Source organism: Octopus bimaculoides, chromosome 2, assembly GCF_001194135.2.
Source record: "Octopus bimaculoides isolate UCB-OBI-ISO-001 chromosome 2, ASM119413v2, whole genome shotgun sequence".
Taxonomy (NCBI): Eukaryota; Metazoa; Mollusca; class Cephalopoda; order Octopoda; family Octopodidae; genus Octopus; species Octopus bimaculoides.
This window is the reverse complement of record NC_068982.1, coordinates 174,934,314-174,952,252: the sequence shown is the minus strand read 5'-3', so window position 1 is coordinate 174,952,252 and position 17,939 is coordinate 174,934,314. Positions and strand designations below refer to the sequence as shown.

The 17,939-nt window shown below is 37.4% G+C and overlaps 1 protein-coding gene across 2 annotated transcripts in view; it reads right to left on the bottom strand.

Moving 5' to 3' along the window:
• LOC106871739 (succinate dehydrogenase [ubiquinone] cytochrome b small subunit A, mitochondrial) overlaps positions 1–17,939 on the bottom strand; it is a 47,617-nt gene that overhangs the window by 25,931 nt on the left and 3,747 nt on the right. The window contains exon 2 of one of the 2 annotated variants that reach the window (XM_014918357.2): positions 13,596–13,637. The exons of the other annotated variant lie outside the window; for it this stretch is intronic. Within the exon in view, the coding sequence (XP_014773843.1) occupies positions 13,596–13,637 (42 nt within the window). The remainder of the gene's footprint in view (positions 1–13,595; positions 13,638–17,939) is intronic. 2 annotated transcript variants of the gene reach the window in all.

Genomic DNA, 17,939 nt, shown 5'->3' with positions numbered 1-17,939 from the left:
CAGACAGAGAGAGACAGACAGACAGAGAGAGACAGACAGACAGAGAGAGACAGACAGACAGACAGACAGAGAGAGACAGACAGAGACAGACAGAGACAGACAGACAGACAGACAGACAGACAGACAGACAGACAGACAGACAGACAGAAACAGAGAGGGGTGGAAAGAAATGATTCTGTTCTAAACATAGAAAACAAGCTCCCAGGTGCTTGAATTTCCAATTCCATCTGCTCCAGCTTTTCACTTCATTTATATCTCTCATATATCTCTCACTACCAAAATATGAGTTTACAAATATTTTAGATTTCATAAGGATATTAATACACATTAAAACTTTTATGCAGAAGAACAAGATAAAAAATAAATAACATAAAAAAAAAAAGGAAAAAGGCAAGTGTTATAATATTCCTGATATTCCAAACAGTTAAAAGTATATAGCTGCCACAGATAAGGGTATATAAGGGTGGGTCAGGTAGAGGAAACTACAGCAAAGTAAAACAATAGATCTGTAGGTAACGAGAAATAGGGAGATGAAGTCAAGGGTACGTAGTAGTGGATATAGTGACTGACAAAAAGATGGGAGAGATTACCATGGTAGATCTAAGAGGGTGTTCAGAGGAAAGGAGCATTCAGTGGAAAATAAAGTGGTAAGGGATGATATTGAGAATTCAGGTGGGTGACAAAGAGATTCCAAGGAGAGGAAGATAAAGGGTAGTACAAAGGAAGGTGGGGGGGGGATTGAAATATTTAGTCTGCTCTCATAATTCAAGCTGCTCAGTAAATGGTACCATAGATAGATAAGTGATGGAGGAATGGGTGTTAGGAAAATGAGTTGTGGGAAAGGATTGGCAGGTACAGATTGGATGCAGGGATATAGACATAAATATGCTTTTAGGACCCTCATTTATTTTTGCTAGGATAAATAGATCTTAAGCATAGAGAATTATCATCACCATCATTATTTAACACCCGTCTTCCATGCTAGCATGGGTTGGATGGTTTGACAGGAACCAGCCAGGTAGAAGACTACACCAGGCTACTGTGTCTCTTTGGCATGGATTTTATGGCCAAATGCCCTTTCTAACATCAAACACCCCATAGAGTGGACTGAGTGCTTTTTACATGGCACCAACACAGGTGATGTCACTTTTGGCATCATCATCATCCTTTGATCACCCCATAGTTGGTTGGAACTTTTGGCACAATTTTTACAGCTGGATGCCCTTCCAAATGCCAACCACTGCACAGAATCAATTATTTTAACCCATTGTCATCTCTGCCATGAGACTTAATAACCTGGGGTTGGTCTTCACCACTTCATCCCAGGTCTTCCGAGGACTCCCTCTTCCACAGGTTCCATTCACATTTAGCAATCGTTTTAATGTCCACTTTTCCACATTTGCATGGATCACACAGAGATATTACTGAGGCAGATTTTCTATGGCTGGATACCATTCCTCTCACCAAGCTTCACCTGTTTCCAAGCAAGGTTATATTTACCCACAGCCAGACGTGTTTCCACAGATTATTGAAAATTAATGAGATTTAATTTACAACAATCACATGATGTCATGACAAGAAGTCAAAAACATACTCACACAAACAAATACAATAGACTTGTTTCAGTTTCCAAATCTACTTGTAAAGTATTGGTCAAGCCAGGGATATTACAGAAAATACTTGCCCAAGGTGAAATACGAGACTGAACCTGAAACTATGTGTTTGCAAAGATAGGTGTGGTTGCGTTCAGTTAGAGAGTTTCTAGTTATTCAATTTCACAGAGAAAATTCATTATAAAACAGCTTTTTCTAAAAATAAACTAACAATAGCTCAAACTGTCAGTATTCAATAAATTATTTGCTACTGAACAATATGTTGAGGAAATACATTTTTATTTGGTTCATTGTTATTAGGAAACAGGCCTGCTCTTCTACAGGGTATCTATAAAGATATAAGAAACCTAATAATAGGAAAAAATATTTATGAAAGATAGTCTGAATAGACTAGAATCTGCACTAGAATCTGATATCAGGGATGAGCATATGCGGATTCAAAAGATATTTGAAAGACTATCAGCCTTAAAGTTGGTGGTCAGATATGCACTAAAAAAAAAAAAAACACAAAATACAGCAATACCTGGGTGAGATAATATTCATAGTGACAATTATGAAACTAGAAGAGATTAAATTTGACAAAATAAAAACCTGCTTAATAACATCAGCAAATTAAGAGAAGGGGAAGTTCTAAGGGAAAAGTCCAAATCAGTCTATATAACACATTGTTTTATCATCATCATCATTGTCGTTTCATTCCGCTTTCCATGCTGGCATGGGTTGGACGGTTTGACTGAGGACTGGTGAGCCAGAAGGCTGCACCAGGCTCAATCTGATCTGGCAAAGTTTCTACAGCTGGATGCCCTTCCTAGCACCAACCACTCCGAGAACGTAGTGGGTGCTTTTACGTTCCACCAGCACGAAGGCCAGTCAGGCGGTTCTGGCAATGACCACGCTCAAAAGGTGTTTTTACATGCTATCTGCACTGTAGCTAGTCCGGTGGCACTAGCAACGATCACGCACGAATGCTGTTTTTCACATGCCAGTAAGGCGACGATGGCAAAAATCATGCTCAAATGGTGCTTTTTATGTGCCACCAGCACGTGAGCCAATCCGAGGCCCTGGCAACAATCACGCTCAGATGTGCTTTTGATATTCCACTGGCACGAGTACCAGTCAGGCGGTACTGTTATCAGCCATGTCAGCGATTTTGATTTCACTTGCCTCAATAGGTCTTCGCAAGCAAAGTTTATTGTCCAATGAATGAGGGGTATAAGTGGGCTGGTTACACCCACTGGCAGGCCACAGGCTATGGTCTCACTTGGTTTGTCAAATCTTCTCGAGCACAGCATATCTCCAAAGGACTCGGTAAAGCCCAATATTCGAAGGTCGTGCTTCACCACTTCATCCCAGATCTTCCTGGGTCTACCTCTTCCACAGGTTCCCTCAACTGCTAGGGTGTGACACTTTTTCACACAGCTATCCTCATTCATTCGCAACATATGATTATACCAGTGCAGTCATCTCTCTTGCACACCACATCTGATGCTTCTTAAACACAACTTTTCCCTCAGGGCGCTTACACTCTGTCGTGTATGTATACTGACATTACACATCCAGCGGAGAATACTGGCTTCATTTCTTGCAAGCCTACGCATGTCCTCAGCAGTCACAGCCCATGTTTCACTGCCATGCAGCATGGCTGTTTGTACACATGCGTCAGACAGTCTACCTCTTACTCTGAGCGAGAGGCCCTTTGTCACCAGCAGAAGAGGTAGGATGCTCTCTGAACTTTGCCGAGGATATTCTTATTCTAGCAGCTACACTTTCAGAGCATCCACCTCTGCTACTGACATGGTCCCCAAGGTAATGAAAGATATCAACTACTTCTAGTTTTTCTCCTTGGAATATAACAGAAGCTGTTTTCTGCATACTTTCAGTGTTTATAGCACCTGAGCATTTGCCACATACAAAAACTGTCTTCCCAGTTAGACTTCCTTTGATATTGCTGCACCTCTTATGTGTCCATAACTTACACTGGGTACATCTTATCGAGTTTCTACCTACGCCTTTTCTACAGGTTAAAAAAAAAAAAAAACACTATATGCAGTACATTCAGTATTCCCCAGATACCGTATTTTACAGTTTATAATGTCAAAAGCTTTTCCCATATCAATGAACAGTCCACATAATGTCCCGTTTCTACATTACTTTTAATACAAAAAAACTAAAAAGTGCATAATTAAGAGTAACTGGTTGTGAATCAAAACTTATTTTGGTGAATGAGGAACAAACAGAAGTGAAATTTTTCTATTTGTGATTCTGGGAACTCTAATCTACTGCCAACCAAAAATCAAGTAATTCTCAATAATTTAAATACTTTTTACAGCTTAAGAAAATAAAAGAGATGGAAGTATGTGAATGTAAATAGAACTAGGAGTCCTGAACAAAGCTATAGATGTGGGAGGCAGACAAACATTCACTCCCTCTCGCCCACTTTTCAGTAGTATCAAAAGACGTTATGATCCAATAACTATGTCAAATGAAATAGTAGTCTCCTTCAAACCATGTTAACCCATAAAATACCACCAAGCACATAAAGCATACACGAACTCTCTTGGAAAACGAGTTTAAAAAAAGTCTCTAGCTCAACCAACCGTAACTAAAATAAAATGCTCCTAGACAAACAAAGAACAAATTAAATTCAGTGCAAAGGCTATAAATAATTTAGTCAGAATTTAGAATCAAAACAGAAATATATTGCAACGAAGTGTGATGGATGGCATAATAATGGATTGGCAAAAAGAGTAGCAGTGATAGTGGAGAAGACAACATTAGTAGTGGTAGTAATAGTCGAGACTATAACTGTAGTACTATACTATTAGTAGTAACACTGGTTTTGTGCGTGGAGAAGTAGTAGTAATAGATGAGACCAAAAATTATAAGTAGACACAAGATAAAAACTGGACAAGTGTAAATGAAATATTGTAAATGGAAATGATTTTCCAAAATTAAATCACAATTTATGAGAAAATAATCAATGCGCAGGATTATGTAACAAAGAACAAAACTGTTTCACAATAAAGCTAGCAATACTTTCTTATACAAAGGGGACAAGCAGCCTATGTGGAGGAAGCTAAGGGAAAATAAGAGAAGAAATGGTAAAAACTTATCACAAGGTATTGAATCCTATGAAAGAGATGACAAAGGGCTGCAACAACTAGTGAGATGCCATGCTGGAGCAAACCAAGCAACTTGTGTCAGCATGGAAAAAATAACTAAAAAGAAAATGACATTAACCTGTATGTTCTGTGGTATACTAGAGAATTTTCCAGTAACACTGTCAATTCTATACACCCAGATAATATATTTTGGATACTAACATAAACAATAGTTGTTACTAACAATCTTTAACCGTTTACATTTTAGTCATTGGATTGTAGCCATGCTGGGGCACCACTTTGAAAGGTTTTAATCAAATAAATTGACCCCAGTACTTATTTTTTAAAGTCTGGTACTTAATTCTATCCTTCACCAAACCACTAAGTTATAGGGATATAAACAAACCAACACTGGTTGTTAAACAGTGGAGGAAAGGGAGACAAACACACACACACACACACGGGCTTCCACATGGTTTCTGTCTACCAAATTCACTCACAAGGCATTGGTCATCCTGGGGTTATAGTAGAAGACACTTGCCCAAGGTGTCACGGTGGGACTGAACTTGGAACCACGTGATTGCAACGTCAATGTATTAACTGCATACCATGCCTAGGATTAAAAAGCTAATTAGAAATAAACGTGACAAAGAGAAAACAATAACTGAATGACTATCGTTATTTGAATTATTTTGGTTAAGTATGAAAGGCAACTCCAGACCATTTTTAATTTCTGAGTTCAACAATAAACCCGTTTTCATTACTGTATTTGCCCAAGTTATGATGAATGAATTTCAGTATGAACATACAAGATTTGTATATTTGTTGTTGTAGGAAAATAAAATGGTTTAGAAATTAAATAATCGAAAGACATATTTAATGCTTGAAACAAATCTAAGAGAGTATGTGTAGTGCTACAGCCATAATGAAAATGATGAGATCTAAGTTAACCCTTTTATAACAGAAATCATATACAGCCACTCAAAATTTCACTATCATTAAATGTAGAAAGCAGTTTTATATACTAATCCATCTTTTGTTGAAGAATTTCACATGTAAAGTTATTTTTTTGCTAAGATATATCAAGTTTATTGAGGCAACATTATTTGCAGAAAATAGCAATTCTATTTTTTGGTAGATATTGAACCCTTTAGCATCCAGATTATTCTATCAAATGTAATGCTTATATATTTACATTATTTTGAATTACTTATGCATGGTCTTGAGTATAACTGGAATAGCCATAAAGCTTAATTTTGCAGTTAAAGGGTTAAAAAAAGCAATCCTTTGGTTGTTAGATACACATGGTCCCTAGTTATTATAGTTCTATAACCATTTTGGAGCAGGGTTAGAAATACTTAGCTATATTGAAAAATTATTTTATGCTTTTTGGTACTTTCATGATTTTTTTTCTTTTTTTTTTTGTAGCAGGAGAATCTCAAAACACAGAGATGTGTGAAGAGATTCTAAAACAAATTTAAAACTTCACTCTAAATATTGATGAATATAGTATTAAAAATGATGCTACCATGTACCAAAAATTGCACGCACACACACACACACACAGGGCTCTTAAATGTCAAGGGTTTTTTAAACTTTTAACAATTTTGACCCCCTAAAAGATTGCCCAACATTTCTACACTACCCTCACCCATCAAAATCCTCATCATAACCAGACTTACCAGAACTTCAAAATATGACAATACCCCTTGGTTTTATTTCACATTATATATAGAGAGAGATAGATAGATAAGGATAAACAAGGATAGGAACAGGAAGAAAAAAAGAAAGAAATCAAGGTATTGTCATATTTGAAGAATGTTCTGAGATCTGTTGTTGTTGTTGGCACTCCGTCGCTTACGATGTCGAGGGTTCCAGTTGATCCAATCAATGGAACAGCCAGCTCGTGAAATTAACGTGCAAGTGGCTGAGCACTCCACAGACACGTGTACCCTTAACGTAGTTCTCGGGGATATTCAGTGTGACACAGTGTGACAAGGCTGGCCCTTTGAAACACAGGCACAACAGAAACAGGAAGTAAGAGTGAGAGAAAGTTATGGTGAAAGAGTACAGCAGGGTTCGCCACCATCCCCTGCCAGAGCCTCGTGGAGCTTTAGGTGTTTTCGCTTAATAAACACTCACAATGCCCGGTCTGGGAATCAAAACTGCGATCTTATGACCGCAAGTCCGCTACCCTAACCACTGAGCCATTGTGCCTCCTCTGAGATCTATACCCTCAGCATATAGAAACCCTAGTTAAGACCCTGCTCTGCATAATCATTCAAGCTGCTGCAATTAAAACTCCTGCAAATCACACCTCCCTACCATCTTACTGAATATTTTTGATCACAGATTTCTTCAATCAGGATTGTAACAATTCCTACATTTAGAGTGGGCTATTACCATATTTACAGACTTATACAATCAGTTTCACAGTGTGACAATACACACAATACATTGTCACTAGACACTTAGCATTTTAATTTATGAATTTTAGTCACAATAAACCATTTATCAACATCCTGTACATGGTTCCAACCACCAATGTGTCATAAAAATGTCTACAAATATTTAATGCACTTCTGCATTTCCCATTTCACACTATTTCAAGAACATGTTCTACTTGTTTCAATGCCCACTGTGCATCACACACACACACACACACACACACACACACACACACACACACACACACACACAATGCATATTGCCTATATTCAGCTTGTGTTGACCCATTTCTAATCCTACTTCTATATACTTAACAATGTATTGGTCACATCTGTACTATTGATTCACACAGAAAATGTATAACAATTATGTTTTCTGATATTATATACAATGGCATTGTACAAACAAGACCACTGGTTCAATTATCCCGAGCAGAATACTTAAAAGTGAAAAAATAATAAATAAAAAAAAAAATGGTGTATCCTCCCTGCAATAGCTGCCTGACCCCCAAGTGCTGGCAACTTACGTCATACCACTGATTATATACCTTGATTGTTTTTTTAAGAAAATTAGTTCAACAGTTTCACTATACAAAAGACTTCATTACAGCCAACAACATAAATATTATACACATTTTTTGGAATAAAAATAAACACCAGTTACAGTTACCCTTAGCAGCTATTATCCCAGTGAGACAAGCCAAGAAAGAGAGCTGAATATAAAGGTCAAGATTTCAACCTTTACACAAAACAATAAAAATCAATGTGTGCGTGTGTGTGAGAATGTTTGTCTCTACTCAGTTGCATGAGCGTATGTATACATGTATGTTATCATTTAACGTATATTGTCCGTGCTAGCATGGGTTGGACAGTTTGACTGGGCTGGCACCAGACTTCAGTCTAATTTGGCATGGTTTTCTACAGCTGGACGCCCTTCCTAATCCCAACCACTCCAAGAGTGTATTGGGTGCTTTTACGTGCCACCGATACAGGTGCTGTTTACGCAACACCAGGCTGCTTTTATGTGCCACAGACACAGGTGCCATTTGCATGATACTGGTATCTGCGATTTTGCTTGGCTTGATGGATCTTCTCAAGCATGACATGTCAAAGGTCTTGGTCATTGCCTCCATGAGCAGGCTCAAAAGGAACCCAGCAACTTTGTCTCCATGAGTCCCAACACTCAAAAGGTGTTCTTTACTTCCCACCAATATGGGTGTCAGTTACCACAACTAGGATTTCACTTGGTTTGACGAGTCCTCTCAAGCACAGCATATCACCAAAAGGTCTCAGTCACTAGTCATTGCCTCTGCAAGGCTCAAAGTTTGAAGATCATGCTTCACCACCTTGTCCCACATCTTTACACAGCTGTCCTTGTACATATGCATCACATGACCATATCAGCGCAGTTGTCTCTCTTGCACAACACATCTGATGTCTCTTATGCTAACTTTTCTCTCAAGATGCTTACACTGTCGAACATGCAGATTGACATTGTACATCCAGTGAAGCATACTGGCTTCATTTCTTTCAAGCCTACACATGTCCTTGGCTGTCACAGCCTATGTTTCACTATCATGTAGCGTAGCTGTTTGTACACAGGCATCAAACAATCTGCCTTTCACGCTGAGAGGAGAGGTTCTTTGTTGCCAGCAGAAGTAGGAGCTCTCTGAATTTTGCCCAACCTAATCTTATTCAAACAGCTATGCTCCTGGAGCATCCACCTCCACAACTAACTTGGTCACCTGGATAACAGAAGCTATCTACTATCTCTAGCTTACCCCACAGGCAGTTGATGGAGTCTATTTTCTGCACATTTTCAGCATTTACTGAACCTGTGCATCTTCCACATACAAAAGCTAGTTTCCCTGATAACCTTCCTCTGATATTGCTGCACCTTTTATGTGTCCAAAGCTTACACCAGGTGCATCTTATAGAGTTTCTACCTATGCCTTTTCTACAGATCGAGGAGGGCCATCTACCTGAAGGTATTTGTGATTTGTCTGCCTTCCTACTTACTAAGACTTTGGTTTTTGCTAGGTTAACTCTAAGGCCCTATGATTCTAGACCTTGCATCCATATCTGGAACTACTACAAGTTCAAGTATACTCAAAGAAAAACTGTGACAAGATGTCTGAGCTCATTGGAGATCAAGAAAGATCAAAGTACATAACATGAAGATAGACCCTATGGAGGTACAGCAATATTTTATTCAACAACCTCCTGCATAGATGATACTCAGCTGTAATTGTTTTAAAAAATTACAAAAGGCAAAAACTGGCGAAAATTTTTGTTCTTGCACTCCATGTTAAAATTGACACTGAACTAACAACTGTAAACAAAATTATGTGCAATTTACTTCTAAAGTAAGCTAAAACTGACGGCTATCAAATGTCAAAAGGGAAAAAATCATAACATTGACAAAAGTCATTAAAAAAAATCGTAACTATCTGCAAAAAAAAAAACGAAATTACTTTCTTGCCAACCAACGGAAACAAGGAACTCTTGACAAAAGAGAATCCTTCTACTTCAAGTGAACCAAATACTAACAACAAAGCTACATCAAATGCAAAGAAACATCAAGTTTCTAAATGTATTTTATTGATTATTATTTGTAAAATATTTATTTAATTAATCAAATCATTGGTTATGCTTAAATTGTCATTCTATAGTTCTTTAATATTCAAAAATATTTTTCACAACAAATTTCATCTGTGATAATCATAACCACTATTTATAACATTTCTATGTGAATAAGCTTCTCAATGAATCACAGAATCAAGGTATTCCTGAATACAGTCTGGTCTTGAAATAAAATCTCCTGGCTCAGATGTAAGTCAGTAAACTACAACCAAAGAATATTTAAAAAATACCATCACTGAAGTTATCTAGCAGACCTTTAACAAAGTATCCAAGACAATAGACCAGTTTTCATCATCATTGTTTTTATATCCATTTTTCCACGCTAGCAGGACTAGCGTGGAAAAGCGCAGGCAATCAATGTTTTACAATTGGATGCCCTTTTTGATGTCAAACCGTTTAACTCTTATGTCACGCAGATATAGTATAACCATTCTACATACACAAATACATATTTTTCAATGCTAACAATGGATAAAATATTTTTGTTGAAGCAATATTATCATTGGATCATTGATTTTCCATGCTTGGATACTTTTCTAACTTTCATCAATAAAATACAAGTTGCAGTTTTGGAATATGTTGTCAAGATGCAGTTTTTCAATATGCTTGCAAATAGATGCCAGCAACAGTCACATGCTTAATCTGAAAGTACAATGATGGCTGTAGTAGCTGTCCATGTTTATTCACAAGTCAGCCAAGTCAAGAAGGCCTGCAGTGAAAAATCATTCCAACTATGGCCATCTTTTTGTTTTTCAGAAAAATCTACCTAGGACATTATCCAATGTGACGTTTCTTATTTACGATGATGGGTGTAATTTAAGGGCACTTTGGCTGTTATTTCAAGCAGTTCTAACAAACACATTAAGGCTTTCTTGGTTCAAATAACACAGAGGAAAGTTCATTTCATTTGCATGTTGTTACAGAAACCGAAGCAAAGCATTTGATTTTCTCCACAAAAAAATACAAATAGCTACATTATTTCTATATCTAAAACCAAATTGCAAGCAGAATAACCAATCTTCTATTAACATTTGTTGATGATGATATAGCTACACTAGTCACTAGAGAGGACACTTTTTTGTACAACCTAGCCAATAGTGTGTGTGTGTGTGCGTGTGCGCGTGTGCGTGCACATGACTGAGTGAACAGGCAGAATTGTTGGAACAGATAAAATGCCTTGTGGCATTTGTTTGAATATTTGAGGTTTTAAGCTCAAATTCAACTTTGCCTTTCACACTTTTGTGGGGTCTATAAAAAGCACCAGTCCTGAATAATAGATGAGGGAAACTCAAAGCATTGGACAAAATGTGCTGTGGTTTTGTTCAAGCTCATTAAGTTTACCTGCAACAACACTGGTGCCAAACTATCATGTCCCATGCCTTTCCCTTGCACAACAACAACAACAGCATAGTAAATGGAATCTTGCTCCTCAGGCAACAACTGATTTTCCATAAAAAAAATAAAAAACCTTATTCAGGCTTGCACCCTGACTGATGGAGCGCTTTAATATAGATGGATGACTTATTGTGAAACTAATAATTTATAAAAATAAATCAAAGACAGATAAGCAATAATAAAAAAAAATTTGTCATTTACGTTTTTGAACAGGACCCAAATTTGTCCTGTTCAATTCTAATCTAAACTCTGTGATACTTTCCTCTGAAGCATGACTAAATTTGAGACATTATGGTTCCTAGTTTGATCATTATCGGTTTCAAGTAGGTATCATTATCTACATTGTAACGAGTTTGTTGATAATATGAGCACTTGACTACATACTTAAGACAAATAACAGTAATCATTATCCTTCTTTTCACCTGACGATAAATCAACATGAACTGACATTTACAGCCGCCTGTTGCTTATCAAAAACACACCAAGTTCACTTTGTTTACCTTCTCAACAGTTACAATTTCCAGATAATAAAATGAATGTGATATGCTTGCTGCTATACTGCATCCCAGACAAATAAAATACTGCACAGACTGTTCAGGTTGGTACTCTGCATGTCTGGGTGTGCAGTAGGTTTCTCAGCTAAGCAGAGGTAGAATTTAACTAAAACAATAGATGCAAGTTACACTGTCTCTGCAGAATACCTGCATGCTATGCAAACACTCAAGCCAAGCAGATTTGGGACAAGACAATAACAACTGGATAGAAAGATTATATTGAAGAAATGAAAAGTTAGCAGTAGAATCAAACAGTTGAGTAGCAAAATATTCAAATGAAATACAAGCACATGGAATGCCGTTACCTTAATGCTACTCCACCTCAATCATACATAGAGGAACAACAAAATAGATTACTTTGTATACACAATCTCTGAAGTAACATTTACAACAAAAGAACTATATAAAGCTGTATTATGATTAGTAGCACACACAACATTAATAAGTAAACTGGTATTTAGCTTCACCTTAAAAGTCATCTGGTCAACAATCAAACAAGCCTTTTGAAAAATTAAGTATTAATACAGCAGAAAATAAACATTTATTAGCAAGAAACTGAATTTTTCCTAATTTGATGGTTATATATGTCACCCTGGCCACAAAATATTATGAAAGTCAATATTTTAGAATTAAATTTTTATATTTATTCAGAATGGCATAACAATCGGAGCCACTTATTGACGATCCGTCTCTTTTAGCAAATTGCTTACAACTGCCGTACTTAAAGGGTTAAAGTTAAATTTAATGTTCTAAATATAATTCTACAATTGCTCCATTAATGGCTAACACAACAGCTTTACCTCACATACACATGCATGTACACATACACACATCATCATCATCATCATCATCGTTTAACGTCCGCTTTCCATGCTAGCATGGGTTGGACGATTTGACTGAGGACTGGTGAAACCGGATGGCAACACCAGGCTCCAATCTGATTTGGCAGAGTTTCTACAGCTGGATGCCCTTCCTAACGCCAACCACTCAGAGGGTGTAGTGGGTGCTTTTACGTGTCATCCACACGAAGGCCAGTCAGGCGGTACTGGCAACGGCTATGCACACACAGGTATAAATAAGCAATTTTAATATGAATAGAAATTGCTATAGTTCCTAAGAGGAAGCAAACACTTAGCAAATATCTCCTTCGAGTAAAACCACCAATAGAAGAGACATGCAACTGTGGTAGGTTATACAAAGGCAAAACATGCCTTCTCCTCAAAATAAGGGTAGAGGAACATCGCAAAGCTGGGACATGAAGAGATATTGATAAATCAGGTATAGCTGATCATGTATGGAAAAATGGAGACCACCTCCCTCTGTGAGATGAAATTGAAATAATAGACAGAGAACACCACTGGAAAATACGAAAACTAAAAGAAGCAGCACATATGCTAGGACAACAACCTCTTAAGCACACCGAGTGCAGATATGAATAGTATATGGGAACCGGTATTAAGGAAGGATAGGAAAATATTAGATTTATAAGCCCTAAAATTCACTCCATAATTGTCCACGGGCATATGGCGCAGTGGTTAAGAACGAGGGCTACTAACCCCAAGATTTCAAGTTCTATTCCAGGCAGTGACCTTAATAATATAAAAAAATACCTTAGGAATGAGAACCCAGGTTCGAAATTTCCCCAAGACTTCTGATGAAGGCTGGAGGATATATCAGTCAAAACGTTGTTTAACAACAAACAAGATAAGGACGAATATCCGTCAAATGTAAATAGTATAAATAATGTACAAACTATTTCGCTTTGTAATTATATATAGCAGCAAAATGAACCAGTAGCCAATACAGCCAGCTTCATGTTATGTATGGTTAGTTCAAACTTACTGAACCTTTCACTGTTTTGCTGCAATGTCCCACACCATTTAGCTACAATGAAATAGGTGTAAGATTTAGGAAATCTGTAGAAAACCACTCTAATCTATCATTTCAAAATATATACTGTAGATAATTCAACAGAACATTAGGCACTGGCATACAACTCATTAATACATTTATGTTTATCAGTTTATGAATGTCTATTTTCAGATAAGATAGGTAAAGATGTGCATATTTAAACAGGAGGGTGGGGTTGAAAAGGAGTGCATTTTGTGGATAGAAGTATGTTAGTATGTACATGTGAATTATACACTGTACATGTGGATCATCATCATTTAATGTCTCCCTTCCATGCTGGCATGGGTTGGACATGGTAACCAGTAAAGAGGCCAGCAACAAAGACACATAACTCTTGAATGTCAATGTCATCATTTAACATCCGTTTTCCATGCTGGTATGGGTTGGATGGAGGTCTGGAGAGCCAGTGGCTGCACCAGGCTTCAATCTGATCTAGCAATGTTTCTACAGCTGGATGCCCTTCCTTACGCCAACCACTCCAAGAGTGTAGTGCATGCTTTTTATGTGTCACCGGTACAGGAACAAAAATACCTCAGTGGAGTGATTGGTATACTAAATACAAAAACAGAAGGGTCTCGTATACATAATACAGTGAATTCAAAAATTTCAATGAACTAAGATTATCTGAATATTTACTAAACAAAAATTCCCTCTGGTAGAATTTAAATATATTAAAAAAGTAGATAACTCCAATAAGACTAGTTCAAAATTTTGGAAAATATAGACAATAAAGATTAATTGTAGGAATGGCCTAGTCCATCAAGCCATAATTATGAACCTGTGTAGAAACAAACAGCTGCTGTTTACAATTGCAACTCTGTGCAGTTAACAAATGCTTAGACAACTTTGTTCAATGAAGATGGTCCAGTTGGAAAAGGGCTGGGACAACGAAGGAGTTAAACATTATTGCTAGTAATGTGGAACAAGGCTGAAAGGTTCATAGGCTAACAAATGAAGGAGTAATGGTAGAGCTGTGAAATCTTGCATGCATTAATTTCAACTTAATAAATAACTGCATTGCTTCTTTCCAGATAATCTCTGTTCAAAGACTTCAAATGTAACCAGTAGTGACTTGTCTTGAAAATAGACAGAATTTGGCATTGTGGTGTTATTAAGTACCTGCAGAAAAGGCTTTAGCCCCCAAGGACATTCATGCTGACATGACTGGTACATTAAGGGACAACAATCCAGCTTTATCAACAGTGCAAAAGTGGGCAGCTGAATTTGGGAGGGGAAGGAAGAAACTTGAAGACCCCATGGTCAGAAACTCCTGCAACTACCACTACTGAGGAAAATGCTGATCATGTTCACCACAAGATGATGGAGGACAAGCGATTAACTATAAATCATATAGCCGATACTATTAGCATATCCCATGAGGGATTTGAGAATATTGTGCACAATGAACTTGACACAACAAAGGTTTGTTTGGTGGATGCCATGTCTTCTGACACTTGATCAAAAGTGCACTAATTAGATAACATCACAGGAAAATTTGATATTGTTTCAGGCAGATCCAGCTGGTTTCCTTGAATGTTTCCCAACTCACAATGAGTACCGAGTTCATCACTTTGAGCCAGAGACAAAGTGACAGTGGAAAAAAAAAAACCCTGCTCACCTGCTCCAAATGGAGCCAAGATTGTTTTATCTGCAGGAAAGATAAGGAAGCTGATTGCCTCAGTTTTGGAGATGCAAAAGGCATTGTTTATTGACCATCATCAAAAGGGCTACATCAATAGAGAGAACTATGCCAACTTGTTGAGGCAGCTATGAAAGGTTATCAAGACCAAAAGCCCACGTTAACTGATGAAAGGGGTCTTGTTTCATCAGGACAAGGCTCCAGCAAACAAGTCCTTACTTTCAATGGCTACTGTGCATGACTATAGCTTTGATCATTCTTCGTATTCTCCTGATCTCCCCCCCCCCCATCTGCCTATCATCTGATCCCCAACATGAAAAAAACTATTGGAAACCAGTATTGCAGTGATCATGTCATATCTGCTGTCGATGACTTTTATTTTCGCCAACAAGATGAAAGCTTCCCTACCAATGGGATCGAAGCACTGCAACACCATTAGAAGAAGTGTGTGGACTGCAAGAAGGGCTAGGTTGAAAAATAAACCCTGTCTGGTCACATTCCATGAGAGTATCTTGGTCAGCCTATGAACTTTTCAGCCAATCCTCATAGGGATAACCAATAATAAATGATAATTTATTAGCTGGTCATATGAAATTCAGTTCATGTATTTGTATATATGTAAATAAGAGGTGACAGGAGTTCAAGGAGCAGTTATTCTGGCTGTAGCAAGAGAGCTTCTTTCTGTCTACGAGACAAATCTCATGACACTCATGCTGGTATGTCATATGGTAGGGATATTGAATATGGATAATTTTCAGAAAGTAAGGCGAAATGTGGGCTCCAATTCAGCCATGAAAAATGATAATTAGTTGGCAGAAATGTTAACTAGCATGAAAATCAAAGCACATGTGAGGTAAGATGGTAAATGGGTATTTAAACAAGCCCAAAGTGCACAGGAGAAATAACTACAATGGTACAAGACAATATGAAATGGGCAGGAGTTCTGGATGAAAAAGTACAAGGTATTACTGATAGTTATTTTTAAAATAAAAAAAAAAAAGGGTAAAGGTACCTTCTCTGTTCACACCAACTCATAAGGGCTAGTTTTCCAGTTTCAATGGCTTCTAAATTCCCCACCTGGACGGGACGCCGGTCTGTCGTAGGGTTACTCATTTTTGCCAGCTGAGTGGACTGAGCTATGTGGAAAGTGTTTTGCTCAAGGACACAACACATTGCCCAGTCCAGGAATCGAAACTACAATCGTATGATCAGGAATCCAACAACCTAACCACTAAACCACACACACCTCCACATAGTTATTTAGCCCTAAATAGAATAGCTCTAATAGAACAAGCCACAATCTAATGTATTTCCAGGCATTACAATTTATCCTTTGTGTGACAGGGGATGGAGAAGTATAATCTGACTACACTGTATAATTTTCCCTTGTATTTTAAGATAGTAAGGTTTGAATTGAATATTTTTAGCGCCAGATAGACTGTTAAAACAATATAAGCCTAAACAAAGGCACCAACGGAATTTTTACCAGTGCATGGTGCAAAAACTAATTAGGAGTCTTTTAATGAATAAAGTGTGTTGAAAATTTTTATTTTCCCTATTAATCTAATTTATCATCATTTTCAACATCATTTAATGTCTGTTTTCCATGCTGGCATGGGTTGAACAGTTTGACCAGAGCTGTTAAGGCCAGCAGCCACACCAAGCTCCATTGTCTGTTTTGGCATGGTTTCTACAGCTGGATGCTCTTCCTAACGCCAACCATTCCAGAGTGTACTTGGAGCTTTATATGTGGCACCAGCGCCAGTACTTTTTATGTAGCACCAGCACTTTTTATGTGGCACAAATACTTTTTATGTGGCACCAGCACTAGTATCAATTCTATTGTAATAGATGGGTCTTCTTGAGTACAGCAGTGTGCCAGATATCTTAGTCCTTAGTCGTCTCCTTTGTAAGGCTCAGTGTCTTAAGAAAGATATAAGTTGCTTACTGTTAATTAGTGTAAAAAGGATGAAAAAAACAGGTCACATTTAATATTGTTATGGGGTTTGATCTGACCTGGAAAATTCCTCGTCAGTCAATGGAAAGGGTCAAGGATGAATCAGTCTAGGTCAGAGTTTAGAATATCAATTGGTCATGACTGGCCCTGGATTTGGGGCTGTTATTTATAGTAGGTCAATCGACCCTACAGAAGTTTCCTAATTGGTCTGATACCAGTAGGAAGAAAAAAACTCCAACCAAAACATGTAGCATTAAATACAAGCTAATAGAGAAAATTAAAAAAAAGACGATAAACACAATTATGAAAGGTAATGGGAGAAGACGCGTTACGTATATAAATCATGTGTATGTACATCATGTGAAAAGATACAGAAGTAAAGAGATAAAAATTAGGGGATAAAATGTGACACTGGAACAGACAGCTGTTCGAATTACATAACACCATGTCGGGTCGACTTTGAGAAATAGATTTTTTATTCTACTGCTTTCACTCAGCTTACTTCCATGTAATAAAATGGTTTATTTTCTATTTTTACCATGAACATTAAAAAACTTATTAAATACACAGACATGAATAAACAAAAATTACATATTGTCTTAATATTGGTTTCAAATTTTGGCACAAAGCCAGCAATTTGGGTAATGGGTGGGTAAGTTTTATTACATGGACCCCCCCC